The sequence below is a fragment of the Lissotriton helveticus genome, chromosome 1_1, assembly GCF_964261635.1.
Source record: "Lissotriton helveticus chromosome 1_1, aLisHel1.1, whole genome shotgun sequence".
In the NCBI taxonomy this organism is placed as follows: domain Eukaryota; kingdom Metazoa; phylum Chordata; class Amphibia; order Caudata; family Salamandridae; genus Lissotriton; species Lissotriton helveticus.
Genome location: NC_136057.1, coordinates 1,032,938,644 through 1,032,957,878, shown reverse-complemented (window position 1 = coordinate 1,032,957,878; position 19,235 = coordinate 1,032,938,644). Strand labels below are relative to the sequence as shown.

The 19,235-nt window shown below is 47.9% G+C and overlaps 1 protein-coding gene across 2 annotated transcripts in view; it reads right to left on the bottom strand.

Moving 5' to 3' along the window:
* LOC144771921 (uncharacterized) overlaps positions 1-19,235 on the bottom strand; it is a 229,990-nt gene that overhangs the window by 56,779 nt on the left and 153,976 nt on the right. For both annotated transcript variants that reach the window (XM_078656160.1, XM_078656164.1), the window contains one exon: positions 9,193-9,377. In XM_078656160.1, coding sequence (XP_078512286.1) covers positions 9,193-9,377 — 185 coding nt within the window. The remainder of the gene's footprint in view (positions 1-9,192; positions 9,378-19,235) is intronic.

Here is a 19,235-nt window from a genome sequence, read left to right as displayed (position 1 = left end):
CTCTCCCTACACCAAGAGACAAATTTAGACCACCAATAAGAATAGATGGACTTAGTGGAGTCACGCCTGGCAGAAAGAATGACATCCACCACATCGTGAGGGAGAGAAAAGGAATTCAAGTTGGCCCGTTCAATCTCCAGGCATGAAGGTGTAATGTCTGGTGGTGGGGGTGTAGAACTTGCCCCTCCATCTGAGAGAGGAGGTCTGCCCTGAGAGGGAGACGGAGCGGCGGGTGAGAGGAGAGGTGGAGAAGGTCCGTGTACCACACCCTTCTTGGCCAATCCGGGGCGACCAATATGACTTGGGCCCGGTCCTGGCGAATCTTCCTCAGAACCCGAGGAATCAAGGGTATGGGAGGAAACGCGTAAAGGAGTTGTTTTCCCCAACTCAACTGAAACGCGTCCCCCAAGGCTCCTTACATCGGATACTGGAGACTGCAGAATGACGGGCCGTGAGCATTCTCGCGAGTGGCGAACAGGTCCACCCGAGGAGTCCCCCACATCTGAAAGATGTCGTAAACAACCTCCGGATGGAGCCTCCACTCGTGATCGGCAGAGAATTGCCGACTGAGAACGTCTGCACGAACGTTCAGAACTCCGGCCAGATGATTTGCCATCAGGCAAATCTGATGGTCCTGAACCCAGGACCAGAGACGCAGAGCCTCTCTGCAGAGACACTGCGACCCCACTCCTCCCTGCTTGTTGATATACCACATCGCGGTCGTGTTGTCCGTAGGGACTTGAACCGACTGACCGCGAAGGGAAGGGAGGAAGGCCTTGAGCGCCAGACGTATCGCCCGCAACTCTAGAAGGTTGATATGAAGCAACATTTCCTCTGGAGACCAAAGACCTTTGATCTCCAGATCCCCCAGATGAGCACCCCACCCGAGAGTGGATGCATCAGTTATCACTGTGGCAACCCTTGGAGGTAGTTGGAAAGGCTTTCCCTGAGACAGATTGCCTTCCATGCTCCACCATGACAGATCCGCTGCAGTTTCTCTGGAGATCCTCACTGACTCCCCGAGATCTCCGTTGTGCTGATACACTGCCTGCGGAGGCACCACTGGAGTGCCCTCATGTGCCAGCGTGCATGGTTGACCAAAAGAATGCAAGAAGCCATCAGACCGAGCAGACGAAGGACCTTCAGGACTGGAACAACCGCTCCATTGTAGAATAAAGGAATCATTTCCTGTATGTTGTGAATCCTTTGAGGTGGAGGGAATGCACGACATACAGTAGTGTCCAGTACCGCACCTATGAACAGGTTGCGCTGAGAGGGCACCAGGTGAGACTTGGGTACATTTATCGAAAAACCCAACCTGTGCAACAACTGAGTTGTCTCTTGCAGATGATGAAGCACCTTCTCCGGCGACTCTGCTTTGATCAGCAAGTCGTCCAGATAGGGGAACACAGGAACCCCCGACCTTCTGAGATGCGCAGCCACCACTGCCATCATCTTGGTGAAGACTCGAGGCGCAGTAGTAAGCCCAAACGGAAGGACCGCAAACTGGTAGTGCTGCGATCCCACAGTAAAACGGAGATACTTTCTGTGCGACTTCAGAATGGGGATGTGAAGATATGCATCCTGCAAGTCGAGCGACACCATCCAGTCTTCTTCCATCAGCGCTTGAAGAACCTGTGCAAGTGTGAGCATTTTGAACTTCTCCTGCTTGAGATAGAGGTTCAAAATCCTGAGGTCCAGGATTGGACGTAACCTGCCATCTTTCTTGGGGATCAGGAAATACCGGGAGTAGCACCCCTGACCCCTTTCCTGCTCTGGAACCACCTCTATCGCACCTTTTCAGAACAGTGCCAGGACTTCTTCCTGCAGGAGAAGCAGGTGGTCCTCCGAACAATAACCTTGGCAAGGAGGGTAATTGGGAGGGAACTCCTGAAAAGGAAGTGCATACCCATTTTCCACGAGATTGAGAACCGAAAGATCTGATGTAACCGATTCCCAATCCTGTAGAAAATGAGTAAGCCGACCCCCTACCGGACCCGCATGATACGGAATGGCGGATCTAGGGCTGCTTTGCTGCTGAGGGTGGGGGTTGATTGTTAGAGGAGGAAGTAGAGGAGGAGGAGGCTTGGCGTCCACAAGCACGACCCCTTTGTTTACCTCTGTATGATCTATACAAAGGGTTCTGCTGTTGGCCTTGTTTATAGGAACTAAAAGTGGATCTACCAAATCCCCTAAACTTCCTAGTGGCAGAACCTCTAGCCTGCAGGCCCTAAGACCTTGCCGTAGCCCGGCTATCTTTGAACCTCTCCAAGGCTACATACGCTTATTTCCCAAAGAGGCCTGTTCCGTCAAATGGCAAGTCCATTAAAGTAGATTGTACATCTGCTGAGGGTGGGGGTTGATTGTTAGAGGAGGAAGTAGAGGAGGAGGAGGCTTGGCGTCCACAAGCACGACCCCTTTGTTTACCTCTGTATGATCTATACAAAGGGTTCTGCTGTTGGCCTTGTTTATAGGAACTAAAAGTGGATCTACCAAATCCCCTAAACTTCCTAGTGGCAGAACCTCTAGCCTGCAGGCCCTAAGACCTTGCCGTAGCCCGGCTATCTTTGAACCTCTCCAAGGCTACATACGCTTATTTCCCAAAGAGGCCTATTCCGTCAAATGGCAAGTCCATTAAAGTAGATTGTACATCTGCTGAAAAATCAGAAGATTCCAGCCATGCGGCCCTTCTGGTGGCAACAGTAGAGCCCATAATCCTGGCTACAGAGTCCGCCGTGTCCATGCCACTCTGAATTACCAAGCGGGCTGCAGCCTGAGTATCAGAGACTACCTCATTGAAGTTCTTTCTATCTTCCTCTGGAAGCTTAGTTGACAACTGTTTCACAGAGTCCATCAATGCATGAACATATCTCCCTAGCAGGCAAGTAGCATTGGTAGATTTTAGAGCCATGCTACCCGAGGAGAAAATCTTTTTTGCAGGTCCAATTTTTAGAGTCCTTATCTGCTGGCACCTGAGGAAAAGAACCTGTAGACCTGTTGGAACAAGCGGGCTGCACAACCAGACTCTCCGGAGAAGGATGTGAAGAGAGAAACTCAGGGTCACCAGGTACCACCCTGTAACGCCTTGCCACCGACCTGGAAACCGCAGGAACAGTCAAAGGTCTCTTCCAGACCTCCATTATTGGCTCAGTCAAAGCCTCAGTGAATGGGAGTGTAGGCTCTATAATAGAAGAAGGCAAGTGTAAAACCTCCGTGAGGATGTTAGGCTTGTACTCAACAGTAGGCAAAGTCAGATTAAGCAGATCCGCAGCCTTCCTAATTACAACATGGTAGGGTGCCACGTCCTTAGATGGTGCATCAGAAACTGATGGCAAACCCACTCAGGAGAGAGTTCCAGGCCACTAGCACTATACAGGTCCTCAAAACAGTCCCCTTGATCCAGAAGTTCTCCTTCCTCTACTTCAGGATCTTCATACTCCTTTTCCTCCTAGAGGCGCTGAGCCCTGCGCCTCGACCACTCCAAACGAACCGAAGTCGACGGATCCGGTAAAGACTCCGACTGAGCTAGAACCGGCATGGTACGAGGAGCCGGGGCAGCTGGAGGACGAGACTCACGAACCGGCGTGGCACCTCGGTCCAACTCACGAAGTTGTTCCGGAGTCGGCGAAGCCGTATGCGGAGTCGACGACCTTGGCGGCACCGTACCGAGCCAAGGTGTATAAGGCGTCGGCATGAAAGGCATAAAAGGTGCCGGAGCGTAAGCTTGAGGGACGCCCAAGTTATAAGACAATGGACCCATGGGACCAGCCGGTACACCAGTGGGGTACATTGCCCTCACATAAACGCCAAACATAGCATTAAGGAAATGCGAGGGGTCCTGTCCAGGACCAGGAAAGAGAGGGTACGAACCCATCGGCCGCTCCGAAGGAGGCTGCTCCGGCATCGGTTCATCCTGGCCCTCTTGATTCTCAGGGTCTTCCAACGGAGTCGGAGCCCGAGGAATCTCCTCATCTCCTTCATGCTCCAAAGAATGGTGCGACTCCGGATCCGGTTCTTGCTCCGGAACCGGGGAACCTCCAAGAGACTGCAAAGGAGAAGGAGACACGAAGTCTTTGTGATGTTTTCGAGACTTCCTCCTCGAATCAGAAGACTCTTTGCCAGAGTGATGTCTAGAGCTATGCTTCCTCCTCTTGTGCTTCTTCTTCGAGGAGCCCGAAGCATGACCCGAAGCCGACTTGGATCCGGTCCGCGACCTCTCTCTGGACCTCGACCTCACTCTGGACCTCGATCTCGAAGCCGATCTCGACTTCGATCGCGACTTCTGCCTCGACCTCAAACGTCTAGACGTCGACCTCGAAGACCTTCCAGCCTCGCTTCCTTTCACCTTCGCAAGCAGAAGCTTAGCCTCCCGCTCTCGTAAAGCCTTAGGGTTCATCTTGAAGCAGGATCGACAGTTTTTAACATCATGGTCTGGTCCAAGACACCACAAACAATCGTCATGCGGATTGGTATTGAACCCCGTCCTCCTCGACGACATCCTCGGCGAAGAAGAGACACTCAACAGAGAAAAGTAACACAAAATAGTAACAAGTTACTATCTGAATCACAGAAGATCCCAGAAACCGCTGGCGTCGACGACGCGGAAAAAAGGGAACTGACGTCATCACGCCGACGTGGGTCTAATAAGAAGTCGGTGACGTCAGACGGAGTCGCGCGCGATGCCGTGCTCCTATGACGTCGTCCACGCCGGCGTACTACGAAGAATTTTTCGAACGTTGCTGGCACAAGGGGGATATTCACAAGGTGAGGAATCCACAAGGCAGATGTATCTATCAGAAGTGCTTTGTATAGTTAAGTGTGATGATAAATTGTGTTCAATCTTGTTAGCTCTTCAGAGAGCCTTGAGTGCAGATGGTTGTTGAAAACAACTCATGATCTTCTATGCTGTGTGGTCAGTTGTTCATTACTTGGTCAGAGTAAAGGGTTCTCTGTCTATCATAGGTGTGTTTATTCCAGATTAATCACAGTGGTTCAATAAGGTAGGTTACTCTGTTGAGTGCATGAGAATAAGGCTACACTGTGCTGTATTGATGAGTTTTGCTTTATTATGGTAGGTAATGTGAAATTACTGTGGTGATGTCAGCATAAGAGCATGTTTGCATGTACTTCCTTGGTAGTCATGAGTATAGTGAGCTGGCAAGCAGCATAGTAGACTGGGAAATGTTTTGAAATGTTACTGTAGTGAAATGTATGGTCTATGAAAGGCTGGCCAAGGGGAAACACAGGTGACGAGTTGGGAGTGGTAGGGTAGGTGTATGTGAATTTTAGGCTGTTATTAAAGTTACGCCATCTGTCTGTTATTTTTCTGACATCTCTTTGGAGTACAGGAGGGTGAACTAGAGTACCTGTTTAAGGTTTTTGGTAAAAATCATAGCATTGTTCAATACAAACCTGATTTAACATCGGTATATTGTAAAGACAAATATATAAATGCATATGATTGGACTTTCTTGGGTCTACATATTAGGGCAATAAATACGACAGTACTGTAAGGTTAAGGCTGTAAGTCAGAAGAAAGGGAGGTTTATAGGATGTTTATATTTGCGCCTTCTTGCCACTTTCAGTAACAGATTAAGTAATGAGGTGGAGGAAGGATGTTTTTGGTGAAAGTAAAAGAAGGGAAAACACAAAGATACGGAAAAAATAAGAAAAGGAGAAATACAAATTAACATAAAAATCTATTAAAAACTACTCTTAGCGGGAATATTCAATCTACTTCCTATTTTGATCAGCATTTCCGGAACAATTTATATTAAAGCAATAAGAAAAATGCATTAATATTTTTGCACATGTTTGTTTCTAACCTGTTTTGAAGTTATGTTCTTTACAAACCTGAGTAAGAATGCAGTTTTGTGAAATTTAGTTTTACAGATATTTACATTTTCCGTAATATGTGAAAGAATTGTGTTAAGAGTACAGCTTATTATTGCTAAAAAAATATGCTTATAAGGTGTACAACATTCTAAATGGCAAAAATGTACTTTGGACACTGCAGACACTACACATCATCATGCATGGGGGGTAGGGTGTGTTGCGGTTCCAGTGAGCACACCAACGTTACTCATGAGACATTCCACATTACTCCAGATGAGCACAATAGGCCTTAGAGTCCTGGGCTTTTGTTTAGCAACATTCTGCCTTCTTGGAGTTGTAGTATTGGATAACTACATTTGAAAGCATTTGAGTTGAGAACTAGACTATAATGATTTCTTAAAGGCAAGCCCAGAAGCAGTGCTTAATTTGTTAAAGAATAAGTGCCGGGGCTCAAAGATTTACTAAGAAGAGAATGGTCAGTGCTACTGAATGTCAGCGGGCAGAATGCCAAGGCTGCCAGGCTTGGACAGGCCTGTAGGGCAATCGGGTAGTGAACGGCTGCTCCGACAGGTCCGTGTATAGGACATTTATTTGGGCTGTTTGTGGGTATGTTTTATTGTCTACTGGGATGGTATTTACTGTTGATTTCCCTTGTATTGAACCTAACATTATCTGCAGCAAGCTCAAATTCATGAGGACTTCCATATCTTGAAAGTACTTATACAGCGTTCTTAGCAAATTGAGGCACTTTTGAACTTGTAAACATTGGTTTATTTTCTAGCTGACTAATTCACTGATGAGGGCGACTTCTACTTTGGTGCATGGGCATGTTTTCTGTCCCAGTCCGACCCTGAATTCTGCATATTCTTGATTCCACTTTATGCTTTTTTAATCCACCCCCACTCTCTCCCTACCATTTTATCTCACTTTTGCATGTTCCTTCTAATTCCTGCGTTTTCTCTTTGCCACAGTTGTTTCTGTCTTGTTCCGTCTTGACTTATCATGACATTTTTTGATTTTTCATGCAGGCCATCTCCCTTGCAAGACCGCATATTCAAGAAAATAACATTTTAAGGGCTTCTTACGCTGGATTTGCACACAAGATGTCCTTAATTTGTATCAGCCATCAATTATAGACAGATCTGTTGTTGCTGCGTTCTACCTATATTCCAGCCCCTGAGTTAGGCCGGATGACGGTGCTTTATTCAGCCACAGGAAGACTCCTGGTTCTCTGGCTGACCCTGACCGTTCTCCTCACATGTCCCCATATTAAGACTGTGGAAGATGGCCTTTGCTTTCTCTATAAAAAAAGCTTTCAAGCGAGGAGACACAAAGCAATTCAGGGGGGGGGAGGGGGGGGGGGGGGGGGGGAGATCGTTCGATTCCAAAAATAAAATTTGGAGCCAGGCAGTAATCTTAAGGCTCTCTAACTAGTGCATGAGGTTAATACAGCTCCTGCAGGGATCAGAGGCTGGCTGAGAAACCAAGGTCACCCTAGGCTAGTAGGGATCTGCCAACCCTGTGTAACATGAGGTGACATCTTGTAGCCCTGTCACTGATCCCTTGCCTTCTAATTTTTCCAAGGCAAATAAATTCAGTTCTGAGTTGTAGCACGGGAGTTGCCTAATGTTGGGAAGCAGTCATATTTTCCCAGGGGCCGACCACCTCTGGATAACAGAGGGGAAAGCAGACAGAGAGGAAGGAGCACTGTGTAAATTAGGAGCAAAATGAGTGAACAACTCTTTGAATCAACCTCAAGAGAGGGGGCGAGCAGGCACTGGCCTCGAGAACCTCATGTGCACATTGCCTGGTCTGTGCTCGTCAGTGGGCAATTCTTCATCGACCCCAGTCAGACACTGCCGGCTGTTTCACGTTTTCTGAAACGCTTCACAGTATGGACTATGGTGAATACTTTGTGACTCTTTAGGCTGGAGACAGTACTGTGGATATTCCTAAACCCAGAGAAGTAGAGAGGGGAATCTCCACCCTCAAACCTGACCCGCTCCCTTTCTGATGCCGCCCACCAGAGTCAGACATGGGCGATTTGATTTTACTTTCCTAATAGTACTTTGACAAGTATTGAATGCTTTTTTTTTCAAAATACCAAAATATTAGCTCTACACTTAGTGCCTGTTACGAAACGAAATCATTACTTACTTCCTGAAATTTGGTTTTAAAATGAGGCCAGCTGCTGCCGTGCGACACGCTGCTTGCTTGTTCAGTCGACTAAGCGCTGCAGCTGTGCAATATACTGGGGGAGTGAAATGTGGGGACACTGATCTGCATTGGTCTGACTCTGGAGGAAACACTTGCCGATTCAACGCCATCAAGGAGGAACAGGGTGGGCTTAAAATCCATTTTCAAGCAGTCCTTGGTAGCGCACTAGCGCCACTTTAATTGCTATTATGCTGAGGCAGGGACCTAATCGAGGCACTTTCAGGCAGTGGGTGCATGCAGTCCGTGTGCCTCTTGCTAAGGTGGGCGGCGTCCAAATGTAAATATCTTACGCACAAATCCCAATCAGGCAACACTAAACCCAGGCAGGATTGGATTTGCATGTGAGATCGGCTCATCACCGGGGTAGCAGTGTGACCTTAGTGAGCTGATATCACATGTAGACCCGGCCCAAAGAAATAGGTGCCAGTGCTAAGCACCTGCAAGCACCGTCACAAATTAAGCACTGCCCAGAAGTGGTAATATGGTGTCCTCTATAAAACAAACTTTCTGGCAACATTTATGTTTCTCCATAGAAGGAGTATGTAGAACATAATTTATTCGTTTAAAAAATATTTTAAAAGGGCTGTATGCCTTAAAGATTGCAAGCGCCAGAGGAGTAATTCCACAATGCAGTTCACCAGGTACAGTATAATAGAAAAAAAATGTAGTGGCATGTTTAGACCCACGTCCTCGGTCCGAGGCAGCACCATGAACCTCTATGCACAATTATAAGGTGTATTAAGGGATACTCAAAGAAAGTGGATAATGGAGAACATCAAGGGGGAGGGACTAGAACTTAGTCCATGGCTGGTCGGTAGATGAAGAAAATTTACATATGTAGATTTTTCCTGAAGCTCTGTAGGCAAAATATGACTTTTAGGATAGGAGACAATGCAGTCCAGACGTTCAATGCTTGTATCCTTTACTTGATATTTATTCCCTTTGGTAAGCAACCAAGCATGGTCTAAACCTGGCATTAGAATTTCTGTATTTAGGAGCGGCAAGGTACTACCAGTTCAAACATTCCAAAGAAACAGAGAAACCCAAGGAACTGTCACCAATAGGGCTGGTTGGGCTCATCCAGCATTTGTGAAAGAGTGTGTACTGAGCAGCTCCAGTAGGTAGTTGTTTTGCATTTACCTCTTTCAGGTTCTTTCCGTGGTCATGTGCAGAATATCCAACCAACTTTAGTCCTGGTTCCTCCTTTATAAGAACAGATTTCTCCTTGATCTCCTTCAAGCTGCTGCCTTCACCACCATCCCCACTACCGATACTTGAAGGGCCAAATATCGGAGTCTGTCCTGCCGGCATCTCGGAATAAGAACCTGCAATGGAGGAAATGGAGGGAAGATTATAATTGAGTCGTAAGTTACACTACACTGAAAAGCTGAACAATCTCAGGTACTGGAGAGATAACTGTGGTCTGTTATGGAGAGACTTCCTGCAGTACTAGCTATGTTAAATTAATTATTAACAGGGTTAACATCTAAAATAACAATAATGGGTCATTTATTTGAGATGAAAGGAAAAACATGCAATTCAAGATTCCAGTGTTCTCTTCTACAAAGAATGGTCTTGTAGATGGCATATCTCAACTCTTTCTAATCTCTGCCCTTCTACAGATATGGTCTCTAGACCTGAATGCAATAGTCAAGAGTAGAGCTCACCCATAATATTTCCTCCGATTATGAATCTTACCGTGCTCACCAATATTCAACGCCTCACATATTTTTAACACAATAATGTAGCCCAATATTTAAGCATCTAGTAACCCTGAACAGCCCAAATACCATCCTGTACTATGTCGGAGATACTTTGAATTGTGGTCTTCTGGCCCCTTATATTCATCAATGGCTTTTCATCTGTACTCCATGTGAGAAGTTGGCCTCACATATGCTGTCCACTATTCTAGTGGGCACCTAGCACCAGTCCAAACAACCCTTTTGTGATGGTAGGTTTAAAGACAACCTATATAGAAAGCTATCCTAGTGGTAGCTGTGGAGAGCAGCCTTCAGGCTAAGTCTTCAAGGAATGTAAAGCAGCTTGTTTTACCAGTCTATAATCTCGTGAATGACCAAATGAAAGGAGAACCACACCAGGTGTATATATATAAAATATATGTATTTATTCTAAACACATCCATCTAGTCTCTTTATGAGTCTAGAAGCAAAAGTACACACAGTAAACTTCTTTAGCCCACAGTAAATTAGCATAATATATGGTTAGCCCTAGTAAATTAGCATAATATATGGTTAGCCCTAGGGGCGTACCAAACCATATGCTAAGAAAGTGGTATAAGAACCACGATAGACATAGAGACAAGGCCTAGGGCCTGTAGAACCACTGAGGTCACCAGGAACCACCCAAGGTAGTGATACAGGGGACCCACAGGGGACGCGTGCAGTGTCTAAATACAGCTGCGAATCACCATTGACTTCTTTGGAGAAAGTTACTATTAGAATTTTAAAGACTAGGAACACTTAGAAATGGACTTGGAGCAAACCCCTTTAGAACTAGGCAGTTCTAGAGTCAATACACACGGGAGCACCGGAGTACTCGAGTTACCTCACCCAGGGAAGCCGGGTGCATAGGTGTCCTTTTGTGTCTGGTTTCGTCGTCATTTTCTATGGCGAGCTGCTGAATAGTGCTGCAGGCGTCCCAGTGGAAAGTGTCTGGAAGGGTCCAAGGGTGTATCGAAGGTCTGAAGAACCTGAAAGCAGAGGGGACAGAGTCTGGGTCACTAGCCAGTAACCAGGAAGGCGATGAGCAGATGCCCACTGATATCGGGTGATTTCAGGTGCAAAAGGTGAAGCTTGACTCTTCAGCCACGAGGACCAGGAGGCGTAGAGGACAACCAGCAGCTGGATTCGAGCTGTCCCACGAAGGATGTTGAGTGCTGCAGTGTCAGTATCCAGATTGGACCCAACAAGCCTTGGCAAGAGCAACCCACGCAGAAAGCAGAGATTGGCTTCGGAGCAGACCAGCAAGGTCTGAGGGACTCACCCTTTGTAGGGGAGTCAGAGCACGTCTGGAGCAACCAGGAAAGCCCAAGAAACAAAAGAATTACCTTTGAGGGGACCCACCAGTCGACGGACCAGGGATCGCGAAGGAGAATCGAGCGGAAATGCTAGAAGCGGGCCCACGGAACACTCGTGGAGTGTAGGCCAACAATCTTCGGTGCAAATGGTGTTCGGGGCGTGGACTACAAGTAGCTCAATGCACAACTTCGGGAAAGCTCGGGAAGTCGATGCACTTGCAAATGTGCACGGTGTCCAGGAATTCCAGACCCACGTCTATCTTGAGGGCTGCAAGTCTCAGCTTTGCTGTGATCTCGTGTCGGCCTCTGAGAAGTCTCGAAATCTGTGTCCTGAGTCGCAAATCCGTCAGGATCCGGCGGGAGCCTTGGAAATGAAGACCTGCACTATGCTTCTTTGGTGCCTGTTTGAACAGGGGAGACACTCCTTGACCCCAAGGGAGTTCCTTCCGTCTTCTAGTCGAAATAGAATGTCGAAGTTCCAGGATATATGTGGCAGAGTTTCGTCCAGAGTAATCTGAAGTCCTAAGGACTGGGTTCCTATACTTATACTAGGTTTAGGGGTTGGACTTACTCAAGGGTCCCACCTATGGGAGGACCCAGGGAGGGGGTGGTTACACCGCTTTCCCTTTGTCCAGTTTCGCGCCAGAGCAGGGGCTGAGTGCCCCTGCAACCGGTTTGAACTGGGGTATGCGCAGGAACACCAAGTGTGCCCCCAGCACTGTCTGAAAAGCATTCTATGAATGCATCCACCCATCCCTAATACACTAAAGCCTGTCTGGGAAGCGGTTACACCTCCCTGTGACTGGAAATCTATTGTCCAGGTCTCCCCTGCCGGAGTTGCGTCTAGCAGCAGGAGGCCAGACTCATGTCTGTGGCTGCAGCATCCATTTTGTGATAATGGGGCTCTTTTAAACTATTACCGGTCAGGTAAGCGTGTACATGTCTTCTCCCTCTAGAAGGGTGGAAGTCTAACCCCGCCGCCAGGACTGGCAGGGGGTAGGATTCCAAAGTGTTTGATCCCAAACACGACATGTTTCCATGCAGCCAATCCAAAGTTAGCATTTACCGCGAGCATATAATGCACTTAAGAGTATATGGTCTGGCTGCATCACAGAACAGCATCAGAGAGTAGATTCCAAAAGCTGCAGAGGGGTCCTGCTCATGCATGGGCACCCTCTCACACAAAACCAAGCACTCTGCCTTCAGGATTGATAAGGCCTGCCATAGGAGTGACTTATAGGCTTATATGTGTCAGTGATTAAAGGTAGATATAGGTAACCTATATCTTAGTAAGGGGTGCATGCACCACCTTTCCCAGGCTGCAGAAGTAGACCTGTGGTGCCATTTTGGAAGGCTTCCCAGGGGTGGCATAATACATGCTTCAGCCCCTGGTAGGCCTCTGGGGTACCTATGTCCTTACTACCTAAGGTACTATATACTAGGGACTCACAAGGGTAACCCAGTAACCAATAAGGAGTGTACCTAATGTACATGCAATCAATTTAGAGAGGAAGCAGCTAGGCTGAGGTCCTGGTTAGCAGAGCCCCAGCCAGACTAAAGTAAAAAAAACAGTGAAACACCAGCAAAAAGTGGGGGTAACCATAGTAAGCACACCCTACTCTCCTACACAACCCCCCCCCCAAACGCAGGGACATTAAACTACCCTTGACCAGTTGAGTCTTCATGTTCTAAGTGGAAATATCTGGAGAGTCCGTCTGCATTGGCATGGTTACTCCCAGGTCTATGTTCCACTGTATAGTCCATCCCCTGTAGGGAAATGGACCACCTCAAAAGTTTGGGGGTTTCACCCTTCATTTGTTTTAGCCATAAGAGGGGCTTATGGTCAGTCTGAACAGTGAAGTGAGTGCCAAACAAGTATGGCCTCAGCTTCTTCAGGGCCAAAACCACAGCGAAGGCCTCCCCCTTAATAGCTGACCAACGTTTCTCTCTAAGGGTCAGCCTTCTGCTAATAAAAGCTACTGGCTGGTTCTGACCTTCATCATTCAATTGTGAAAGCACAGCCCCTACCCTCAACTCAGATGCATCTATTTGGACAATAAATTATTTGAAGTAGTGCAGAATTGGTGCAGTGCACATGGCCTGCTTCAGGTCATCAATTGCCTTTTGACAGCTGACTGTCCACTGAACTTTCTCAGGCATTCTTTTAGAAGTTAATTCATTCAGGGGTGTCACAATGGAACCATACCCCTTGACAAATATCATGTAGTACCCAGTCAGGCACTAGAAAGCTATGACCCGAGTCTGGGTAGTGTGAGCAACCCATTCCATTATGGTCTGGATTTTGCTCAGCAATAGTTGAACCTGGCCTCCACCTACAAGGTGGCCCAAGTACACAACCTGACTCTGCCCTATCTGGCACTTGGTAGCCTTGATTGTTAGGCCTGCCTTTTACAGGGCCTCCAAAACATTTCTCAGGTGGGCCAGGTAATCCTCCCAGGTGGAGCTAAAGACAGCAATTTCATCTAGATATGCTGCACTATAGTCTTCCAGGCCTGTTAGGACTTCAGTCACCAACCTTTGAAAAGTGGCAGGTGCATTCTTCAGACCAAAAGGTGTACCATAAATTGAAAGTGCCCATTAGGGGTTGAGAATGCTGACTTTGGCTTTGCATCATCAGCTAGTCTGATCTGCCAGTAGCCAGCTGTAAGATCAAATGTGCTTAGAAATGTGGCTGATGCCAGCATATCTATAAGCTCATCTGCTCTTGTGATTGGATGGGCATCAGTCCTAGTGACTGCACTGGGACCTCTGTAGTCAACACAAAACCTCATCTCTCTCTTACCACCCTGGGTGTGAGGTTTGGGTACCAAGACTACTGGACTAGCCCAAGGGGTATCTGAGGGATCAATAACTCCCAAATCCAACATTTTCTGGATTTCAGTCCTGATACAGTCCCTGATATGATCGGGTTGCCAGTAAATCTTATTTTTAACAGGCAGACTGTCCCCAGTGTCCACTTCATGAGTGCACCAGGTGGTCTGACTTGGAGTCAGAGAAAATATATTTATGAACTGATTTTGAACTTGTCTGCAATTAGTTTGCTGCTGATCAGTGAGGCTGCCTGCCAAGGCTATACCATCTACTGACCCATCATCAGGGTTCTGGGAGAGCAGGTCTGGGAGAGGGTCACTCTCTTCCTCCTGTCCCTCATCAGTAGCCATGAGCAAGCCCATGTCTGCCCTATCAACATATGGTTTCAGTCTGTTGACATACATGAATCACCCTATGGGGGCTCCTGGGAGTTCCAAGATCTATCAAATAGGTAACCTCTCCCTTCTGTTCAGCAATAGTGTGGGGTCCACTCCAATTGTCTTGGAGAGCTGCTGGGGCCACAAGCTCCAACGCCCACACTTTCTGCCCTGGCTGGGAAACAGTCAGTACAGCCTTTTGGCCATGCCAGGCTTTCTGTAATTCTTGGATAGCCTCAAGGTTTTTAGTTGCCTTTTTCATATACTCAGCCATCCTGCAGCGGAGACCAAGTACATAGTCCACTATGTCCTGTTTAGGGGGTTTGAGAGGTAACTCCCATCCCTCCTTCACCAGACACAATGGGCCTCTTACAGGATGCCCAAACAGAAGTTCAAAAGGGCTGTAGCCAACCCCCTCCTGAGGAACATCCCTGTATGCAAATAAAAGGCAGGGTTGCAGGATGTCCCATCTCTGCCTAAGCTTTTCTGGGAGAACCTTGATCATACCCTATAAGGTTTTGTTGAATCTTTCAACTAAACCATTGCATTGTGGGTGTTAGGGTGCGGTGAAATTGTAATTCACGCTACACTCCTTCCACATTGCAGTCAAGTACCTAGACATAAAGTTTGCACCTCTGTCAGATACTACCTCCTTTGGGAAACCCACTCTTGAGAACACTCCCAAGAGGGCTCTTGCCACAACAGGTGCTGTAGTGGTCCTAAGGGGTATAGCTTTTGGGTACCTAGTGGCATAGTCCACCACCACTAGGATAAACCTGTGCCCAGATGCTATCTCAGGATCCATTGGTCATACAATGTCAATCCCCACTCTCTCAAAGGGAACCCCTACCACAGGTAGTGGTATCAGGGGGGCTTTATGATGCCACCTGCTTTGCCACTGGCTTGACAGTGGACACAGGAGCGACAAAACTCCTTTGTGTCTTCAGACATGTGGGGCCAGTGAAAGTGTGGAACAATTCTGTCCCAAGTCTTGTTCTGGCCCAGGTGTCCTGCTAAAGGAATACCATGGGTTAGTGTATCATGTATCATTAAGCTTTATTTCGATTTTTGTAAATTAAAAAATCATAAAAGCTGCAACAAAAATAAAATCATACGTAAAATACTCAGAAATAACATAGGATGTATGACAAGATACATAAACACAATTATTAAGAACATATTAGGATTTTCCTTTTTACATACAACAGTTATTTGAAACTAAATTCAATCTGGTGCGGAGTAATAGCACATGGTAGACAGAGTCCCCTTTCACCAAGTGTAGTTGTTCAATGCTCTGGGGCCAGGGTAAAAATCAAACAAGTCCCAAGTGGAAATAGGGCCATCTCCAGGTTTTGGCTGGGAAAATTTTAAATAGGGGACAATGTTCTTGTGTTTAAATCTAATTAAAATCAGGTCTCCCGGAATGTCTCTGGGCGACGTGCCAAGCCACCCCACCCTCCTGACGCTCAGGATTCCGCCATCTAGGGCAGGCGGCAACGGTCTGTTGTTGTTAAGCCAAAAGATGGCTTTATTCAGCAGGTCCTCGCTTGTTTCGAGTTTGCCCTGACTAAGTTCAGGGACCCCGGAGAGAACAGTCACGTAAGGGGCAGCTTCAGGGGGTAAATTAATTTGATGCCTTCTTTCTTGTGGAAACCTAGGAGCTTTGTAAGGGGCACGGGTGGGCTTAGAAGTGACATTACGGCCCCTTGGAATGGGTATGCTCAAAGAAGAATCAGTTGTTCGTGCTTTCCTCTGTTCAATGGGTTTAGGCTTGTCAGGGTTGGTAGAAAGCGTAGGACATGAGGATGGGTAAATCCTTTCTACTATTTTTTCAACACTGGTCAACCTGTCTCCCAGATCCTTAATTTTAGTGACCAGGGGTGATAGAGCTGCATTCAACAATCGCTCAATTTGGGCCAGTAGGGTTGGTTGGAGGGGGAGAACAGAGTCAATTAAAGTGGTCCCCGCGTTGTATGGCATTGATACAGTTGGATTGGCGGGGGAAGTTGAGGAGCTACAGCACATTTGATCAACATTTATAGAAATCTCCTCGTTGTTCCTTTTGCTGGGTGACTCCCGGGACAGTGTGTTTGCTTGAAACAGGATTTTTTGAGGGGATAAGGGTACATCCTGGGTAGTACAGTTAATGGGGTCAGTATCTCTCACCACTGATGGGGGAGTTGATATATCGGGGGCATAGTTTGTGCCACACACGGCATTAAGCTCCTCCCAAATAGACATAGTGATTGGACTACAAAGGCCCGATGACAACACTGGGCAGTTCGAACACGATAAAAAATAGAGAAATATGTCTCAGTACCTCCTCTAATAATGGGGCCAAGTGGGGTGGCCCGCCCCATCCTCCTCAGGTCCTCTGAGGGCCACAGAGGGCCCGCCCTTTGCCCGGGCTTAGCCCCGGACTCAGTCCCGCGCGCGTCCCGCGACGCGGGACCTCCCGTCTGCTTTTGAGCGCCTCCAGGCGCGTCTCGGGCGTCAGCGCCCGCAGGGGATGCCGGGAAAGGTAGTTCACCTCACCTCCACCTCCACACAGCGGCCACCCTGATGTTCCTCGGCGGCGGCGGGTGGGAGGGAGGGCAGCCGGTGACTGGAAATGTCTGCACGCGCCCCGCTGGGTTCTCTGGCAGCAGAAACTCAAATGGACAGGTGACGCAGGGGAGCCCGCTCTGCCGGACCTCCCGTCTGCTTTTGAGCGCCTCCAGGCGCGTCTCGGGCGTCAGCGCCCGCAGGGGATGCCGGGAAAGGTAGTTCACCTCACCTCCACCTCCACACAGCGGCCACCCTGATGTTCCTCGGCGGCGGCGGGTGGGAGGGAGGGCAGCCGGTGACTGGAAATGTCTGCACGCGCCCCGCTGGGTTCTCTGGCAGCAGAAACTCAAATGGACAGGTGACGCAGGGGAGCCCCATGGGTTAGTGTCAATAGGAAGCCCCTGAACTTTAAAGGTATAACCAACCTCCTGGCTGCACCAGGCTTGGGGTCTCTACTCTCTGAGTACAGGAGTCCATCATTCCAATAAATCTTATGGGTGCCACTAGCATTCCCAGCAGCCTCAGCCGCAGCTTGCTGTCTGAGGGGTTCAAGAGAAGGGCAGCTCAGCAGCTCCCGACTCAGATCTGCCCTGGACGGGCCCCCTGTTCCCAAGAACTCCACCTGATCACGCTCAAGCTCCTCTGGGACAGTTCCTTCTTCAGGAGCACAATCATCTCCCTCAAGAGACTGATCATCACTTTGAGTCAGGGGGAAGTCACTGCCTTAACCCTACTGCTCTTTTTCTTGGAAGGCACCTGGTCCATTATTCAAGAATCCAGGGCCTTTTCAGTGTTATACTTTTTGACCTATGACCTAGTCACAGCAAATACGTGTGCTGAGATCCCTAACATTTCTGCATGGGGGCTAAACTCCACTTCAGACCAGGCTGAAGTCTCTAAATCATTTCCAAGCAAGCATTCAACAGGGAGGTCTGCACTTACCACAACCTTCTTGAGGCCAGTTTCCCCTCCCCAGGAGAAATTAACAACTGCCAGGGCAAGGTTGGTCCGGACATTGCTAGCATTGGTCACTTGGTAAAGTTCACCAAGTATGATCTTTCCAGGGTCCACTAGGTCTTGTGTCAACACTGTGACACTTGCTCCTTTGTCCCTGTATGCCAAATCCCAAATTCCATTTATTGAAAGGCTGTTGTCTGTACTTGCTCAGATTACTGGGACTTACTGAGGAGGACATACCCATGCCTCCATGACAGACTAACACAGCCTGAGCTGGAACTCTGACTAGGCCAGAGCCCATCTCAGTACCCAGGGTTATCCCTACTACACCCTTCTGCCGAGTATCATCACTTGGAGCTGAACTGGGGGAACAGTTTCCTTAGGGTCAATGGTGGTTGGAGTTGCGTCCTTCTTGGGGCAATCACTAGTCCAATGGCTATTCTGTTTACAGACTTTACACCATGGTTTCTTTTGGCCTTTACTTTTCTTGGAAGACTGGGAATCCCCACCAGTAGAAGATTTTTGGGGGCCTTGTGAAGACTTGTGGTCTTTACCCTCCTCCCCACCCTTATTAGGATCTTGCTTCTTCTGGTCACCACCTTGGTTCTGTAACTTCTGCTTCACCCTGGTTCTGACCCATTTGTCTGCCTTCTTTCACAATTCTTGGGGAGAGGTCAGATCAGAATCTATCAGGTGCTGATACAACAGCTGATTCTGACAGTTATTAAGGATCTGCTCCCTCATGATCAAGTTAAACAATCCTGTATAATCACACATTTTACTGCCCAGTAATCACCCCTCCAGAGCCTTAGTAGCACAATCAACAAAGTCAACCCAGTCCTGTGTCTGTGCCTTTTGAGTATCTCTGAACTGTATCCTATACTGATCAGTGGTTAGGCCAAACCCATCTATCAGTGCACTCTTCAGAACTTTGTAATTATCAGCATCCTCTTCTCTGACAGTGAGGAGGTTGTCTCTACCTTTGTCTGCAAAGGAGAGCCATAAGATTGCTGTCCACTGCTCCTGGTGTACCTTCTGTACTTTGCAGGCCCTCTCCAGTGCAGTTATCTATTTGTGGATGTCATCCCCACTCTTGTAGGGAGGGATAATCTTGCTTACGTTTTTATGGGCATAAGACCTATCCCTGCCTCTAGGGACATGGCTGTCACCATGGGACTCTAGTCCCATCTTTTTTCTTTCTCTTTCAAGATCTAGGGACTCCCTTTCTAAGGCTCCTCTTTGTCTCCTTTTCTCCAGCTGGGCTTCTTCAAACTTCAGCTGGTTCATTCTCCTCTCCTGGGAGGTGTCCCTCCTATGAGAAGAAACAGAGGACTCTACTGATGTGTCAGAATGGGTAGATTCCGCTGAAGGAGATCTTGGCCTTCTAGGCACACCTCCAACTCTTCCTGGAGGGACAAAGACAGGGCCACTCT